We start from the raw sequence: 17,797 nt of genomic DNA, 5'->3' as shown, positions 1-17,797 counted from the left end.
ACAAAATATTTGGATAACACATTGGTACGTAATGAAGCCAACTCAGTTAAAAAAAAAAACAATTACGGAAGATTTTACATTCACTAGAATTGTTATTGAAGATTATTGAAGAAAATCTTACAATTACGCTAGATTTCAAATACGCTAGAATGCTTAACCAATGTCAATTTCAAGTTAAATTTAGGCGTGATATTAGTTTTGCAGAGGTGTGAAATTAGTTTAGTAGAAATGTGTAAATAGCTTATTTTGATGGTGAAGGTAATCAGTGTCCCTACTTATTAAACTTCACAATGTATTTTTTCTCATAAATGTCACATAATAACCTGTGAAATGTGTAATTGCCACATACATGAGAAGAAAAAATATTTGGATAACAAATTGGTACCTAATGAAGCCAATTCAGTTAAAAAAAACAATTATGTAAGATTTTACATTCACTAGAATGGTTATTGAAGATTATAGAAAAAAATCCTACAATTATCCAACATTTCAAATATGCTAGAATGCTTAACCAATATCAATTTCAAGTAGAAAAATATCATAATTTACACTAACAGATGACAAATGAAATAATTAAAAAATGTTAAATTTATGTGTCAAATTAGTTTTACAGAGGTGTGAAATTAGTTTTACAGAACTGTGTCAATAGTTTATTTTGATGGTGAAGGTGATCAGAGTTCCTGTGATCAGAATTTTTAGAGCCGGCTCCTTGCCAAGCAAAAAAAAATAATAATAAAAGAAAAAAAAAATAATGGACAGCCGGCTCAAGAAGAAATGTGGAGACGACTCAACCCAAATTTTTGGAGACGGCTCAATTAATTTGTAGAGCCGGCTCTTTTGGGCTTTTTCAGAGATGCCGAGAGATGGATGCTTAACGGAAAGTAGATTTTACGGAATAATGTGTTTTGCACCATTTTAGTGAAGCCCACAGACATATTATAAACTGAAGCACACGTGGCCAAACTAAGGCATTTCATCAGCTCACAGCAGAGGACTGCAGGGTAACTTACAGCAAGAAATTTGAGCCCCATGATTGAATAGGTTTGTCATCAATTAATCCAAGCTTCTCTACAAATATCTAAGAACAGAGTGATTAAATAATCTAAATCCAGGGACTGAATAAATGATCTGTCAGACAATGAAATGGGTCTTTTTAGTTGCCCCAAAATTGGGTTTGAGCAAGGTTACAGAGTGTAGAGGGATCCAGTGAGAAGATAAACAAAACAAAAAAAAAGTCAGCAGCATAGGCCGATGACACGTGTGTCCTGAACTGTGGTATATAGTCTTTGTAATCAAACATGTGGTATATAATATTGGTAGCCAAACATGACTCTTGACAATTTAGGCAATATAATTTAATATTTTTTTGTTGATACCAGCAAAAATTGTCTTTCACCAAATTAGGAGTAAAAATGTCTTTTCTCGTATTTTTAACGGGTGACAGAAAAGTAAAAATAGACATAAGTGATATTTATTTTTGAAAGATATTTGAGAGTGATATTTGATCAAACTTAAAAGGATATCAATAATATTATCCCTAAAAAAAAAAATAAATAAATAAAAATAAAATGAGTAACAGAACCCTCTCTTAAACATCTTGTGAAGCTAGAACCAAGTCTGCGAAAAGGGAGAAGGATGGATTAAGCGGTACACTCGCAAAATAACATTTTTTCTTGGAAGCATACGCTGCACTTCTTCTTATCTACATGATAAACTCTAGTTATCAATTTTTTTTTCTTTTTGTTTTGTTTTGTCGGCTTTTGTTATCAATTAATTAGCTTTACAGCTAACTTGCACTTCAGTCGTGGATAAAAAGATCAATGGCATATAAGTCTTGTTTATGCATCTCGTGCTTCCAATAATTCCCTCGTATTTGACTTCCCGCAAAGTTTGTTCCCTATCAAGCAACTTTAATTTGCAGATTGGTCACTGAATTTGGTTAGAATTTTGTATCCTAGTAGGTAACAAGCAAGATAGTTCTATTTTGGTGAATTGTGAAATAAAGAAAATTAATGATAACCGTTAACTACTAATAGCCTTTAAGTTGTCTTCAGTAGGTTTGGAATGGGAGAACCACAGTGAGTTTGATCACTTTTTTGAAAAGAGAATATTGTAGATGCCTGCGCATTCACTTTTGATAATTTAGGAAGTAAGGATATTTTTACGAAAGAATTGTGTCGGTGACACACCTTGAATACGTAAATTTTATTATTTTTGAACATTTCGTCGATATTTTTTAGACACTTTACCAACACTTTTCAAATATTTCGCCGACACTTCTCCAATATTTCTAACACAAGTCTACCCAGTAATTTTGAAAATAGTATGAGTACTATCATGACAAAGTAGTGAAATAATGGTATATATAATATAAAAATTATTACAATAATGACATAATTTCATTTTTTAATTCATTTCAGAGCAACTCCTAATATAGAAATTATAAATGAATTAAAATTTTATAATACTATTACTGAATAAATATATAATAATAAAAATTTATATTATTATGTAGTTGTATTCATGCCATAACCGTGTCTTACTTTTTAAAATTTTGACCTTACTTATCCATGTTCGTGCTATATAATTGATAATAGTTAGTAGGTTAGTAATTAGGGAGAGAAGAATCAAACTCTAAACTTATAAAGTAGGAATACTAAAAACCTAATCCTTAACTACTGGAATATTCGAATAACACCGCTACACCTAAATTTATGTAATAAATGTGATTCCTTAAGTTTGGTGAGCACTGGTTCACATCTAAAACTTGCTTTGTAGAACTTGGTAAGGTTGGTGGGACAATTTTAACCCAAAAAAAAAAAAAAAAAAAAAAAAAAAAAGGTAGGTGGGACAAGATAATATAGGAGACAGTCATGCCTCCCAGTCAATGACCCTAACCTTATCTTTGTTATTCTAAGACTAGAAGAACCTTTTTATCACAAAATCTTAACAAAAGATTCTTGCAATAGAAAATGAATATATGGTTTATGTGGGTTGAGATAGTGACTAGGATATGGATGGCCTCAATTCTATTGAGCTTATCCTTTTCAACTAGTACACATAAATTGCAAAATCAATGAAATTGAAAGCACATGAGAGGATAATGTGGAATCTCAAGATAAGGCAGAGAAAGCAAATAAAAAACATAATGAATTGTGAAATCAAAAGGAGTCTAACTATGATAACAGACAAGTTCATGGATTTCCATCCAACCCACTGTCACGGGTAAACATTTGTCATAAAAATAATTGAAGTAAAGTCATATAGTTTCTGATAATTACACTAATTATCTTCAAGTTTTTTTTTACTTAGACCATAGATCATATTTAATAACAATAAGGACAATTTAAGTAAACTATTAGATTTTATTATTACTATTATTATTATTTAACTTTGATAATTTTTAAAGCATGAAATGGTAATTTCTCACAAATTTTTTCAAAACTTTCATACTAACGAAATGAATAATAAAAAATTAATTTCTCATTCTTTCCCTTCCAATCTTTCTTATTAGTTTCCATCTAGTCAAACGACCCTTTAAGTTCAAGTTTTCCACTTGTAAAAGACAAATTCTACTAGCGCTAATATGATTGTAATTCAGATATTTCTTTTATGATTGTAATTTAGGTATTTCTTTTATCTTTTAAAGTGAGGAGTGTATGTTTTGTGTTTGAGAAAAAATAAATAAGGCAAAATTAATTTGCTTATGTTATCACATGAAAATTTTACAATGTTGTGGACTTGGGTGGGAGGTTAATGCAATTTGCCCATAATTTTTATTTTTAACAGAATTTGCCCATAATTTTCCCATATTTTGTATTATTTGATGTTACAACTTTGTCTAGAAATCATGGATATATTCCATGTTTCCACCTGTCATGAAAGAAACTTTAACCTAATCCATATGCGCACATGCATGTACACAAATATTATATATATATATATGTATGCTCCCTCAGAATGGTCCCCCGGGTATGTCTGTGTTATTCTTGATAGAAGAAAGTCATAGGCTTATTCTTAATTCTTTCTAGCTATTGGACACCATCAACAGTGGGCGAAGGAAAAAGGCAAATGCTTCAAGGTCGACCATGCAGTCCATATGGTGGAGATGATCAGAAAGATGATGATCATCAATGGGATATCATGGAAGGTAATGATCATGAAGATGATGATGATAGGTACAATATTACATCATCGACATCTTCACTTGAAGATTCAATGGTTTCAAATGGATCAGCTTCTTCTTCAACAGACATGGCAGATGATGCATCTTCCTCAACTTCATATTCATCATCTTTGCAATCCAGTACTGGATCTTTGTATGATTTATCAGAGCTCATGGCCCAACTGCCCATCAAGTAAGAAACTTTAATTGGTCTTTTTGGAAGAATTAATTAGTGTCAATATCCATGGCAAACCCAAAAGAATCTATGATAAATTTGTGTGTGTCTACATATAAATGTGGTAAACTATTTAATACATATATATATGTGTGTGTAAAAAAATTATATTAATTAGTGATCATCTATCTGGGAAGTATTACTATCATCTATGGCAAACTTAAAACTATTGGATTTTGTGATTTCGTTCTAATTAAATTTAAATAATATGTGTGGTTATTTGATATTTACCTTGCAACTTCATGAGGTTAAAGGGTTTCGTTTTTTAAAATAAAAAATAAAAAATTTCCTCTTTCTTAAATTATTGTAATGTCAATCAGCCTAGCATGAACTTAGGTGGGTATTTAGAGATCCATATATAGTACTTAATTGGTTTGAAGAGAATTGGAAAATAATTAGAATTATATATAAGAGCTTTTAATTTCTTTTCTTTTCTTTCTTTTTTTTATTATTGTTTTGGTGAAGTTAATATTAATTATCGGCTTAAGTCTCCATGTAGTTTCTTGCATACAGAACTTTAATTTCCATCGCCTACCTAAATAAATGGTCGGAATTAATTTATGCAGAAGAGGGCTTTCAAAGTTTTATCAAGGCAAGTCTCAATCTTTTACACTCCTGTCTAGAGTTGGAAGCATAGAAGATGTTGCAAAGAAAGAAAGTCCTGCTGCTTATAGAAGGAAAATGAAAGCATGCAAAAGCCATGGAGGTGGATTAGATTCCTACAAATCATTAACTCTTCCTAAACCTAAACCCGTCATATCAAAGAAAGTTTCCTCAAGGCCTTCACTCCTGTCTTCATCTTTTCCAACCAGAAGATCACCAAGTTTTATTGCCACCAGTTGCAGGCCTCCTTTGAGTCCTAGACAAAAAAAACTTTAGATCTTAACCGATCCCAAGTTGCATGCCTTTAATTTGTTTAGTACAATATATATTAATATATATTATAGTGTAAAGAATTAACTAATTGTGAGAATAAAATGTTGTAAATATACTACTTCTATTAGAGAGAGAGAGATGATGTTATTGTTGTTTATAGCAAATTCTGTTGTTAAGTACTACTACTACTTTTTAAAAACACCACCTCCTGCTCATTTTGTTTGGAGAAGAGGAAAACCATGAATTTTTTGAGGTTAGAGAGTTTAATTTCTTCCTTATCTAAACTTTTATTCAAAGTTTGTTTGAGAAGTGAAAAATGTTGGATTCTGTTGTGATGCTTAATGTGCTACTGGGTGGAGTTGGACACATGTATAACTTTTGTGATACAGGGACTTCATGGAAAAATTAATAAATGTCCAAAGTTTGGATTGAGATATTGTTCTTTCCTCCCAGCAACTACATAGCCCCCACTCATTTTCTTTTTAGTTTTCTACACGTGGTTTACAATAATTATACAAGGTACGTTATCCCTCTTTCTTTCTGTTTTTTCGGTGGTCGTGCCCCACTTTTTTCTTTCTTTATTTTCAAAGTTGTCTAAATAAATTTGTGGATATGGGTGCAATTGTAACTCAGGGCGAGTTGGAGGCTAACTCTTAGATATGAAATTTTTAATCCAACTTAAGCATCAATTCAAGCCTAACTCATTTTAGTTATTAAAGTTAATTTGAGTTGAATTTGTGATTACAAATCAGGTTGAAATTTTGAGTTGATTTCGTATTGATATTTTCTCCAAGAATTTGGATTGTTGTAATAACAAAAGAAATAATCTTAAACTTTTCCCCAACAAAAATAATTGAAGATAAAATATGTTGGAAGATAAAATATTTTGGAAGATAAAATAATTGAAGAAATTATCATGACATATATATATATATATATTCATAGCAAAAATCATCTTCACACACCCATTTTACTCTTAAAGGGTTTGAGCTCCCATTTAGGAGGTAAGAAACTACCACTAAGTTACAGCCTTTTGTGATCGACAAAATAACAAAGGGATCAAAAGCTAAAAAGTTCAATGTCATAAGTGTTAGTACACCTCACTAAATAACCAATCATATGCAATCAACACAAGTGTGTGTGTGTATGTGGGGTTCAATGTTCGAGTTGATTGGGTTTTATAATTCGACTCGAGCTCGAGTTGCCCAACACAATAACGCAAGTCCAGACCGAATTGCAATTTCCAAAGGCCAAGTACAAAAAAATTTGGACTGGACTTGGGTTGGACCCACCCAAGTTACAATCCTGTTTGTTGAGCAGGAGATACATGTAAAAAGGGAAAGCTAACTTCTCTTCATCTACTAAGGAAATAAACTTGTTCAAGCATTGAAAAAAAATGTTACATTATTGTTTACAAGGATACTCATGTAATTTTATTAATCCACTGTCCTAGTGTTCTCTCATTAATAGGAATTTTGATGAGTAATGTGTGATACCCCCTAATTTCGGAATACGAATTGATCAAGTCCGCGCACAAAATCAGGGGATATCAAAATAATTAAAGTATTTAAACAAGCACAGATTACAAAATGAAATAAAGAATAAAATAAAACGCTGAAGAAATCTAATTAATAATAAATCCATTAATAACTTTCAAATGGTTACAAATCAGAAATCCCGTAACTGAAGGACCCCTTAACCAAAAGTTACTATTTAGAATTCCAACAAAATAAATCCTAATAACAACTAAAACAATAATAATATCCTACTTTTAAATAAACAAAAGGAATGAATAAGTCCACCAGCTGCGGATCCTCAACCTTGAGACTTGACCTTCTAACAACCTGAAAAAAATAAATCGCAGGTTAAACCCTACGAACAAATTCTCTCTACCAAGCCTCTGAAAGCCAATAAACAGATCACCTTTACCAAAACCATCCCTAATAAACTTTTAACTTTAATATACGATACTACAAATATATATATAGTAAAATAATCCTATCTGTTAATAGGGCATTAAATTGTCAAAAAACCACTCACCAATGATTAATTATCAGTCATACCTAGACCAAGCCCCCCCTTTATAATTTTCTCATAAAGTAAACTCCACTCACCTTAACTCCATCCTAAACAGTAATTTAGTCATTTAAACAATAACTTACAATATAAGAAAAAAAAATCCAATAAATCCAAAATCCAATAATACTTTTGATCATTTAAATTACATATAAAAAATTTAAGCTTTGACAAATCATCCATGTCTCCACCACTATTATTTTATTAACATATATAAAATAATACCCTAACTTGTATATACTAGATTATTCTAGTCATAATCCAACCTATATACACCATAACCTTAGATGGCATTTAATCATCTAAATATATAGCAATTTAAATATGCACCGGCAAATCAACCATGCAATTTATAAATATATCTACTTATATACTAGCAATTCAACCATGCTTTCTTAAGTATATTTACTTACACCATTAATTAGCAACTCAATCATGCTTCCCATATATGAAATTTATTCATATTTAATAAGGCAGTATATTGAAACCTTTGGCAACTCATCCATGCCAACAATTCAACCATGTATCAACCTTAAACTTAACAAGAAGTTAATCCATACGTAGACATCTCATGCATGTTACACGCATAACATTAATTTAATAATCAGTCAATCCAGATATTCTTAAATAATATATATATGTATGTATATATATATATATATATATATATATATATATATCAAATTACATATATATAACAAATATTTATATATACACACTTCCTTCCAACCAAATTATCAATTAATTATAATCACACCAAATAGATGCAATTAAATATCGTAGTAGCATCCTACAACCCTCAAACATCTAAAATATATCATCTAATGATTAATTTCAAAATTAACCAGCTTGAAATCAATCCTGGAACATCACCGGACTCCACTGGAACCTTCCGGAACATCACATGCATCCCCACGATCCCTCACGCGCCGCCACAAGTACCTCCACTTGCTGCACGCGGCCCCACGCGCAATAACACACTGGCAGGCGCGTCCACGCGCCCTCTACACTCTCGGCGCGTGTTGGCAGCCCCTCATTGGTTGTCCTCCGTGTTTTGGTGAGCCGCGATGTACCGGATCAGCTCCCATTCATCAACCACATCTAAGCCATTAATTGCCACATGTGCATCAACTTACAATGTGCCGCAATGCATTGAATCCCTCTTGTTTTAAATTTTAAAGTTTTAATGGCTCAGATCCACACACACACTAAGTTATGGTATATGAGCCACACTGAATCAAAACTCATATTTGATATGCCGATTCATGTTAATCTCCGGTACGTATATATGAACAATATATATATATATTGATACACAGAAAATATATAAATAGATTCTAAAAACATAAAATACTTCCAGAAAATTACCATAAAATCTCAAAAAATTCTAAAAAAAATCCCAAAAGCTTAGTTTAATTGTTTTGGGCCTAGTTGAAACATATAATTAAATTAAGATCTATTTAATTTAATTAATCATGCTACACAAGGTTAAAACAACCTATAAAAATTTCAAAAATATAATTTAATCAACCTAACCTTACGTACAAGATTTAAATTATTAGAACAAGACATACCCCTATTCACATGTTTAAATTCTATAATTTTATTTTTTTAAAATAAAATAAACATGTAATTTTGATACTCAAGGTGCTAAGTTTATGAATTATAAGAGGAGAAAAAGAGAAGAACTTGCCTTTCTTTTCCAAATCCGGTCTCCTTTTCCTTTGATCCGGCCTCCTCTTCGTTAGCCCTTCTTCTTCTCTCTCTAACTCTCTTATTTTGCTAACGTGGAAAAACTCCTAACCCTAAAGTCTTATGTGTCTATTTATACAAAAAAAAAAAAGAAAAAAGAACTAAATCCTTTTCCTATTATGATTACCATATTAAAGAAATAATATTTATCTTTTAAATAATATATATACACACATATATTTTAATATAAATATGTATATTACCTTCCATATACAACCTTTAGTTAAATAAGTTATATATACCTATATATCAATATTATATATATATATATATATATATATATATATATATATAATGACATATATACTCCTCCACGTGATTATTAATTAATTAAATTTATATACATATAATTATATATATATAATTATGCAAAGATAATTATTAAATATCTTCATAACCATGGGCCTCTAATAATTAATCCACAAGGATTCCTTCAAGCCCAATACCACATCCGTTGGTCCAACTTCCCTTAAACCCAATCCAAATAATTTAAATATATAAAATAATTAATCAAACACTTAAATTATTGAAAACTAATTACATGAAGCACATTCTCAAAATAAGAATTTAAAACTAAATCACACCATACCAAAAAAAACAATAATCAAGCAAACACACAAACAATCAACACACATCATCACGAAATATAATTTGATTAGAATAAGACAATTAATCTACACACGTAATAAAACAAATCATTTTTAATAAAATAAAATAAAATAAAAGCAATTACTCATAATTAAATCAAACAAATCATTTACAAAATAAAATAAAATAAATTAATTTTAATTAATAAATCCTTTTAAAATATCGGGGTATTACATAATGTTATCATCAGAACTCTCTCAAGACTCTTGAGTTCTCTATATTTAACTACTGTATTGAACGAATTATTAAATAATGAGTAATACTATAATGATGTATCTTTCAATCTAGTGGTTAAATACGAAAAACTCAAACTCTTTGTCGGGGTTCTTAAATATATGTCAATATTACAAGTGAGAGAGCGTGATATCTAAATACAAGATATAATGAAGACTCAACCAAAAAGTTTTTTTCTGTGATACCCCTCGGATCCGAGACATGGGTTGATCAGGTTTAGGCCCAAACCCGAGAGAAATATCAAACAATTAATATATAATGCGAACACAGAATACAAGATGAAATATTAAGAAATAAATAAAAATGGTTAAAAAGAACTCTAACTGAAAATCATCAAAATAAGAATATAAAATCCAACTCCAAAACCTCCAATTAATTAACAACTCTGGAAACCATCTAGTGGATCCTTAATAAAGATCCCAACTGAAATAACTGAATAACTGAAATAAGATCCAAAGCTAATAAGTAAGCAATCCTACGTAGTCGGTGGAATAGAAGTCTGTATCTGCTCTACACGACCAAGCTCTAACCCTGAAACTGACGAGCACTTGAAAAATAAAAGAGTGGGTCAGGCCCACATGCAAGTCCTGATCTACTACGATCCAAACAGGAATCCGATACGTAGATACATCCTAGATAGACTCAACAATATCTAGAGTAGTCCATATATGTATATATTACACACTATAGGACGCTCACTAGTCCAATAGGTCTGTCTCAGCCTGAGTAGAGATACCATGCAAATCGCACATTACGTGGTCATGTGTACCTAGACCTACCAGGGAACAACACCTCCGTCCAGCTATCCATCCTAGGTGATATACGCACCCTAATCATGGTCATGAGACTCAAGCTCATACCATGGCATCATAACATAAATATATAAAGTTCGAGTCCTCCTAATACAAAATATCATCAATCTGTTATAGTGGCTTGATATCTGCATAACAATTCATCCCAGAAATCCAATTATGTCATTCAGTTATTTACTGACCTAACACTAACAGAAGTCGGACTTAACTTTTATTATTAATCCGAACCTCAATCCAGATTAGGTAGGCTTAGTGACTGAACTAATCCATACCTAGTATGTCACCGTCCCATACCGGTGCATACTAACCTCCAGCTAACACAGTTGACAAAAACAGTATAAATAGTTATCAACTACATTCCAAAATAAGCACAAATACAATTTATCAGGTGTAAAACTGAATCATGCATCTAATAATAGATTTAGAAACCAAATCCCAGTCCTTTAAATTGACAGAATCCAACTATGCAATTACCTCCTCCAAATAGTGTCGTAACAGATGAGATATATAACAGATTTAATTGTCAGTTAATCCCAACTAAACATACATATAATTTAATAACAAAATGCTTATAACTCAGCTGCAGAACATGATTCATAATTCTAAGTCATGCAGAAAAACTTAAATCCCTAAAACAGTAAGCCATTACCAGTTTATGTCAACCCTTTCTCCTACAGGAGCTAATTCTATCCTCAATTTCTAGATCTAAGCTTGCTTCCCAATTCTTATATAAGTCTTAAGTAGTGTATTACATCATTCAGTAGCCTTGAAACAGTTTCAGAAACTCAGTCTCAGCCAAACAGTCCATTAAAAACTCAGTATACGCAATAACAAGAAAAAGAGAAGGCTCTGAAACTCAGAGAGCCTTCTCTATTCACTGAGAGCCGGCTCCTCTTCCTTGGGAGCCAGCTTTAGGTGGTTGAGAGCCGGCTCTCAACCCTAGAGAGCCGGCTCTAGCAATTTGGGAGCAGGCTTCCTCCTTTATTGGAGCCTACTCTCACCCCTAAGAGCCGTAAGCTGTTCTTCGGTTGTCTTCTCCGACTCCGGTGGTTTCCAGTCTTTAAATTCACTTCTATTACATGTTTTAAAGTCCCATCCTCATCCCAGATTGATCACAAGACAGAGTTATACATCTATGAATTGAATTATAGATTAATGTTTAAAGCAACGACAACCATATAAAAACTGAACTTGTAACAACTGAGAAACAGATTTTAATTCAATGATGCTAGAAACTGATTTAACATGCATAAACGATGTAATTTAAACTTAGTTTAATTCTTGGAGTCTAACTAAGCATGCACAGAACACATAACACAGATTCATGGGAAAGAGAAGAGCAGAAACTTGCCTTTGAGTTTCAGTTTGAAACTCTAAACTGTCGTCTCTGAATTTTCCGACGAGATTCCCGACTGTTGTTCCACCTCTGTTACTCTTGGTTTCACCCACGAACAACCTCTCCTTCCTCCTTCTTGGTTCAACCTTGGTCTAGACCAAAACCTAGCCCTCCTCTTTTTATCTTCCTCTGTTTCTCTCAATACCTCTCTGTATCTCTGTTCTACAGAATTTACGTTTATTTTACTCAAACCCTAGACCATAGTACTGCGTATATTTATAGGTGAAGATAATAACCCTAGTTCATGTGCAATTAGAGACTAAGCCCTAAGTCCAATCCTTAATCGACCCATGAAACTATACATGAATTGTAATCCCAAGGTATAACTGTAACCTAAAAAGAATACTAACTTAATTTTTAACACCACAAGAATTATAGTAATTACTACTTACGTTTAAAACAGAAAAATACAATTAATACCATTAGTATTTTAAATAAACCAATTAAAATAATTCCATTAAAAATAATAATAAACCAATTAAAAGAATTCCATTAAAAATAATAATAATAAAAAAAAACAATTTAATCCAAGTAATTCACATAATCACAATCTAATTCAAATAATGCAAATAAGTCAAAGAATAACAATTAATGCACACAAAATGAAACAAAACAAATCAATAAAATGCACTTAAACAATAAATTAAATACCAGAACTATCATTTTGAAATTAGGGGTATTACATTTTCTTTTGTGCACCTAGGCCCATATTTATAGTCCCAGGCCTTTACATGAGTTTTAAAGTCTCTCGAGACTCTTCTGAGGGTAGCCATCATGACCCTACAGGCTTTAATAAGGGTAATCTGGTCCTTTAGTTCTAGGATAGGTACCGTTACATTAAATGCACATCTTTTCGAAGGCGACGGTAGCTGAGATCCATTAACTATCATTGTTGCAGTCGAGGCACATGGACTCATCATTCTTTTGTTTGTCGAGGCATTTAGTATCCTTAGTGATACCGGACTCGAGCTAGGCCTAGTGACATGGGGTATGCCATGTGGCCTTGCGGGCTAAATCCCCTACACTCTTATCAAAGGAAACCTCTTATAATAGCATTTCACATAAATAGTTCATTTAAATATTTGTTGTAAATCTCACAAAATTGTGTCAGTTCGATGGTTAAATGTTGAGATTTCATGGTGGTTGTCATAAGTAAATATGTCGATAACATTATTCAACTTGGAAATTGTCTTGAACAAGTTATTGGTTCCTTCCAAGCTTAAGAAATTCTGACAAATATGAATTTCGACTAGTAAAATAAAAATGCAATGGATTCCTGTGTGAGAGGCAGGTAGCACTTCATATTATACTTTCCTTTCTTGAGATTTTAGTGTCAATATACTCCATGGATACTAGTAACAGAGATTTGATATTATAACCAGGGGCGAAGCTATTCATGGGCTAACCTGGGTTAGCCCAAGTCCAATTAAAAAAAAAAATAGTACTACTGTTCCTATAAGCCCCTGTACTACCCTTCATCTTCCTATCAGTCATTCAGCCCAACCCAATCCATAGTAAAACATAACAGGACCCAACCCAGCAAACCAAACACATTGTTAGTTTATGGAAAAAGACCTAAACTTTTCGACTCTTTTTGTGTAAGGCATACACTAATACATAAATCATAATTCGGTACAACAGAGGTAAGGGTTTGAAACCCTAAATCGCATAATCAGGTGGCTCCGGCGGCGGCCGTATGAACGGTGGAAACTACTCTTCCTTTTCCTCACAACATGTGGTGGAAACTCCATTTACAGGTGATTTTTTATTTTCATCATTGCTAAATTGGGTATATCTTAATCTAATTTTTTATGTCTGAGTTGGATGGATATCATTGATTATTATTGTTAATTTAGTGAAATATTGGTTTTTGTTTTGTCAAAAAAAAAAAAGGAAAAAAAAAAGGCTTTGTTGATTAGTTGATGACTCCATGGACCATCATTGTTAATCTATGAACACTGGTCAAACACAGTATGACTACAAGGTGTATCAAACCTTACTTGGTATTTGGTAATCCTATGAGCTAAATTATACAGAGGCGTGCATGACTATGGTTTTAAGATGATCATCAACGAGTGTCCTACAACCTGATGAATATAATGTGTCCGTTTTCCACTGAAGCAATTCTTTATTTAATTGAATCAAACTTAACGAAAAATCAAAGCAAAGTACTCCACCTACAGGAGGAGATACGGGAGACTAGATTGGTGAGAAGTGATTAAAGGAGTTGCATAAAAATTGAAATCTCTAATTTTAGCCCAGTGTGGTTGGAAAGAAATGAAAAAAAGAGAAAGGAAATATGGGAATATGATTTTAATTTATATTTGGTATAAATATTTGAAAGGAAAAGAATGGGAATGAAAAGATGTTGAGGGATACGTTAAAACTTGATGAGTTTATTTTGTTATCCTTCCAAAATGGAAGGATAGGGAAAGAAAGACTAACATTTTTAATGTAACTCTATTAATATCAAATTTGCCCTTATTTTTATAAGAGACAAAATCTATAAAAAAAATGGTATGATAGTAAATTTATTAAAATAGTTTCATTTTCTTTCATTCCCCAACATGATTACTATCATTTCCTCGTTAATCAACTAAACACGATAAATGGTTAACACTATCCTCTCATTTTCTTTTCTTTTTTCTCTTGTAAATAATGTTATTATTTATTTTCTTTTCCACTATACCAAACATATACTTTGGAATGAGTTCGCTTTAGGGACAAGCTTATACTCAACTTGTACAATTAAGTTCTATTATATTAGTTGGTTTATCTACGAAGAAGTGTGAATGTTAAATTTTTATTTTTTCCATAATATTCTGGCTCTGATACCAATTGTAACGGGTGGGCACTTGCTCATTTACCCAAAAGCTCAAACTATTAGGTAGTGTTGTATACCTACCCATTTATACCCAATCACTTTCTCATCCGATTTTGATGTGGGACAAATGACCCTTGTTATATTCTTCCCTACCTAAACTCGCAACACCCTCGTTGCGGCTCGGGCCACCCTGCCTACTGAGGGTGCTCATTCGGACGCCTTCTGGGTCGGGCGCTTGGCGTGACACCAGATCAAAGATTGGGTCTGTCTCTGACATCAACGGTAACGGGTGCGCGCTTGCTCATTTAGTCAAAAGCTCAAACTATTGGGTAGTGCTGTATACTCACTCATTTATACCCAATTACTTTTCTATCCGATTCCGATGTGGGACAAATGACATTTCTTACAATAGTCCTCTTGGTTACAAGAAAATGCAACTAATTCTTTGACAACTAACCATATTAATATATATTATATATTATTATTGTTTTGACATTTTTGCTATATTGGTATCATAACATTTTAATTTTCTTTTGCTCTTAGTGCTCCAAAGACTCCCACATGCATATTTGTATATAATTTTAACTTTTTTTTCTCTAAACGCCATCTAATAAAAATGTATGAGAAAAAAAAAATATATGTATCTTTATTCAAAATGAAAGAACATTAGTATAATTTCTCAAATTTCTCTCTTGAATTCATATAATTAATTGCATACATTCATGTCTATTATTGTAAATGTAATTATAGTAATAATATGCTAGAGTGAGACACATCATAATAGTGAACTTATATTTTTCTTTCATAGGATTGGATTCAAATAAGCCGTAAAAGGTTTAAGTTATGAATTAAAAAAATACAAGTGTTTATTTCTAAATTTATTATTTTTTATAGCCTAATAAATAAGTGTTTTGTAAAAAAATTGGGGTCTATGAATTATGGAACAAAAGGTTGGACTTAAAGTCCCGTGCATATAACTCCCTGCATTATTTATCTTTTGAGCAAATTGCCCCTTATTGAATAAATCTGTTGAAATATAGCCGTCGTTGATGTCATTTGAAAAAAAAAAAAAAAAATCCGAAAATACCATTTTTGTGTAACAAGAATGCGCCTATCAATTTTGTATATATTTAAAACAATGTATGTGTTTGTTTGGATGTCCTTGAAGACCCAGAAATCTCTGGCTCTAATAATTTTTCTCTTTTTCTCTAAAAGAAATAGTCAAATGTACATGGTATATATGAAAAGGGCAAAAAGGAAAAAAAAAAAAATGGTGCTTTCTCTTTCCTCTCACAAATAGGAAGCTAAAAACTCTCCGTAAAAGAAAATAATCACAAACTGGAAATTACTTGTTCCCGTGTTCCATAAATTTAAATTTACAAAGTAAAAATTCATATAACTATAGAAATACAATATTATCTATACCATGTATAAATCAAATATTTATTGTTTTAAAATTTATATTAAAGAATTTTTAATCTATAATTTATTCAACCTATTAAAGTTCTAAAAAATGAATTTGTCTTTTAGAGAAAAAGTAGGGCTCGAGAGTAATTTTACAAAAAGTGATGCCGGAATAAAAGTGTTTTATATATCTAATTTTGGAAAGTTTTTAGTTTCCTGTTTGTGAGGAAAAGAGAAAGTACCATTTTTTTTTCTCTTTCCTTTCTGGTTTTTTATTTTTTTACCATGTAAAAAGGAACTTTTTCTTTTTTAATTATGGCCAAATAAGATTTTATAATTATTCTATTATAAATTCTATATATTTTCCTTCCATTCCTAGAACTCTCAGTCTATAAGAAAATAAAATATATTTTTCTAATTTTTTTTCTCTCTCTAAAATTTATTTGTATAGTTGATAGTATCTCTCTCTGAAACAGAGTATCCAGAATTAGCAAACCCAAGAAATTTCATAGTTTCAGCATTGAGAGGTACTATCAACAAGCCTAAAAAATAGCTATATATCTAATTCTGATCTCTTAAAAAATTCGGTATAAATAGATAGAAATCATAAAAATGGGATATATGAAAAATAGAGAGAAAAATAGATAAAAAATTACTTTTTGTATATTGAGGAGGCTACATCAAAGCAATATTAGAAAAAGTTTGGATCAATTCTATGAGTATTTTCATTTGTGTGAACTTGTTTATTTTTTATTTGTAAATTTTTACATTTACATATTCCTTCTTCAAATTTTAATTTTGTGTATGAATCTAATTTTAATTTTGTGCGAATAAAATTGAGATTGAAGAGAGATATATCGAAGAGAGAGACATGTGTGTGTGTATATATATATAATTATGTATAGTATTGTTATGTTATGACAGGTGGAGAAGGAAAATCATATAATATGAATTTAAGAATAATTTTAACATATACACATTTATATAATTATGTATTGTATTGTTATGTTATGGCAGGTGGATAAAGAAAATCATATAGTATGAATTTAAGGATAATTTTAAGGAAAATCATATAGTATGAATTTAAAGATAATTTTAACATTTTGCCTTTTTTTGTTTTTCCATTTTGTTAATGATAAAGTAAGGTTAATTTAATAATTTTATTATCAAATTATGATTAGTCCTTATTTGCATAAATCCAAAAAAATCCTAATAAGAAGTAATTGTACATTTGTTATATTATAAAGCAATTATTTTTGCACTTAACTCTTTATTTATTAATAATTTTTTAAAAATTTAGATGACTCAAAACAACCCGAAAATCCAGTAAAATCTATGTAAATATAACGGGGAATGAGAACGTTTTTTTTTTTTT

At 31.1% G+C, this 17,797-nt stretch overlaps 1 protein-coding gene across 1 annotated transcript; it reads left to right on the top strand.

Annotated features, from left to right (window-relative positions):
• The first annotated feature begins 3,952 nt into the window (after positions 1 to 3,952).
• Positions 3,953 to 5,710, top strand: LOC132285769 (protein OXIDATIVE STRESS 3-like). Its single transcript, XM_059787988.1, has 2 exons — positions 3,953 to 4,358; positions 4,967 to 5,710. Exons 1-2 carry the CDS (start codon positions 4,072 to 4,074, stop codon positions 5,277 to 5,279), a joined length of 600 nt encoding a protein of 199 aa, XP_059643971.1. The 5' UTR covers positions 3,953 to 4,071; the 3' UTR covers positions 5,280 to 5,710.
• The last annotated feature ends 12,087 nt before the right edge of the window (positions 5,711 to 17,797 follow it).

Source organism: Cornus florida, unplaced genomic scaffold (genome assembly GCF_030987335.1).
Source record: "Cornus florida cultivar Cherokee Brave unplaced genomic scaffold, ASM3098733v1 CherokeeBrave_3.0.0_Hap2_Chr11, whole genome shotgun sequence".
NCBI classification, from domain to species: Eukaryota; Viridiplantae; Streptophyta; class Magnoliopsida; order Cornales; family Cornaceae; genus Cornus; species Cornus florida.
Note: the sequence above shows the minus strand (reverse complement) of the source record. Positions and strands in the feature narration are given on the sequence as shown.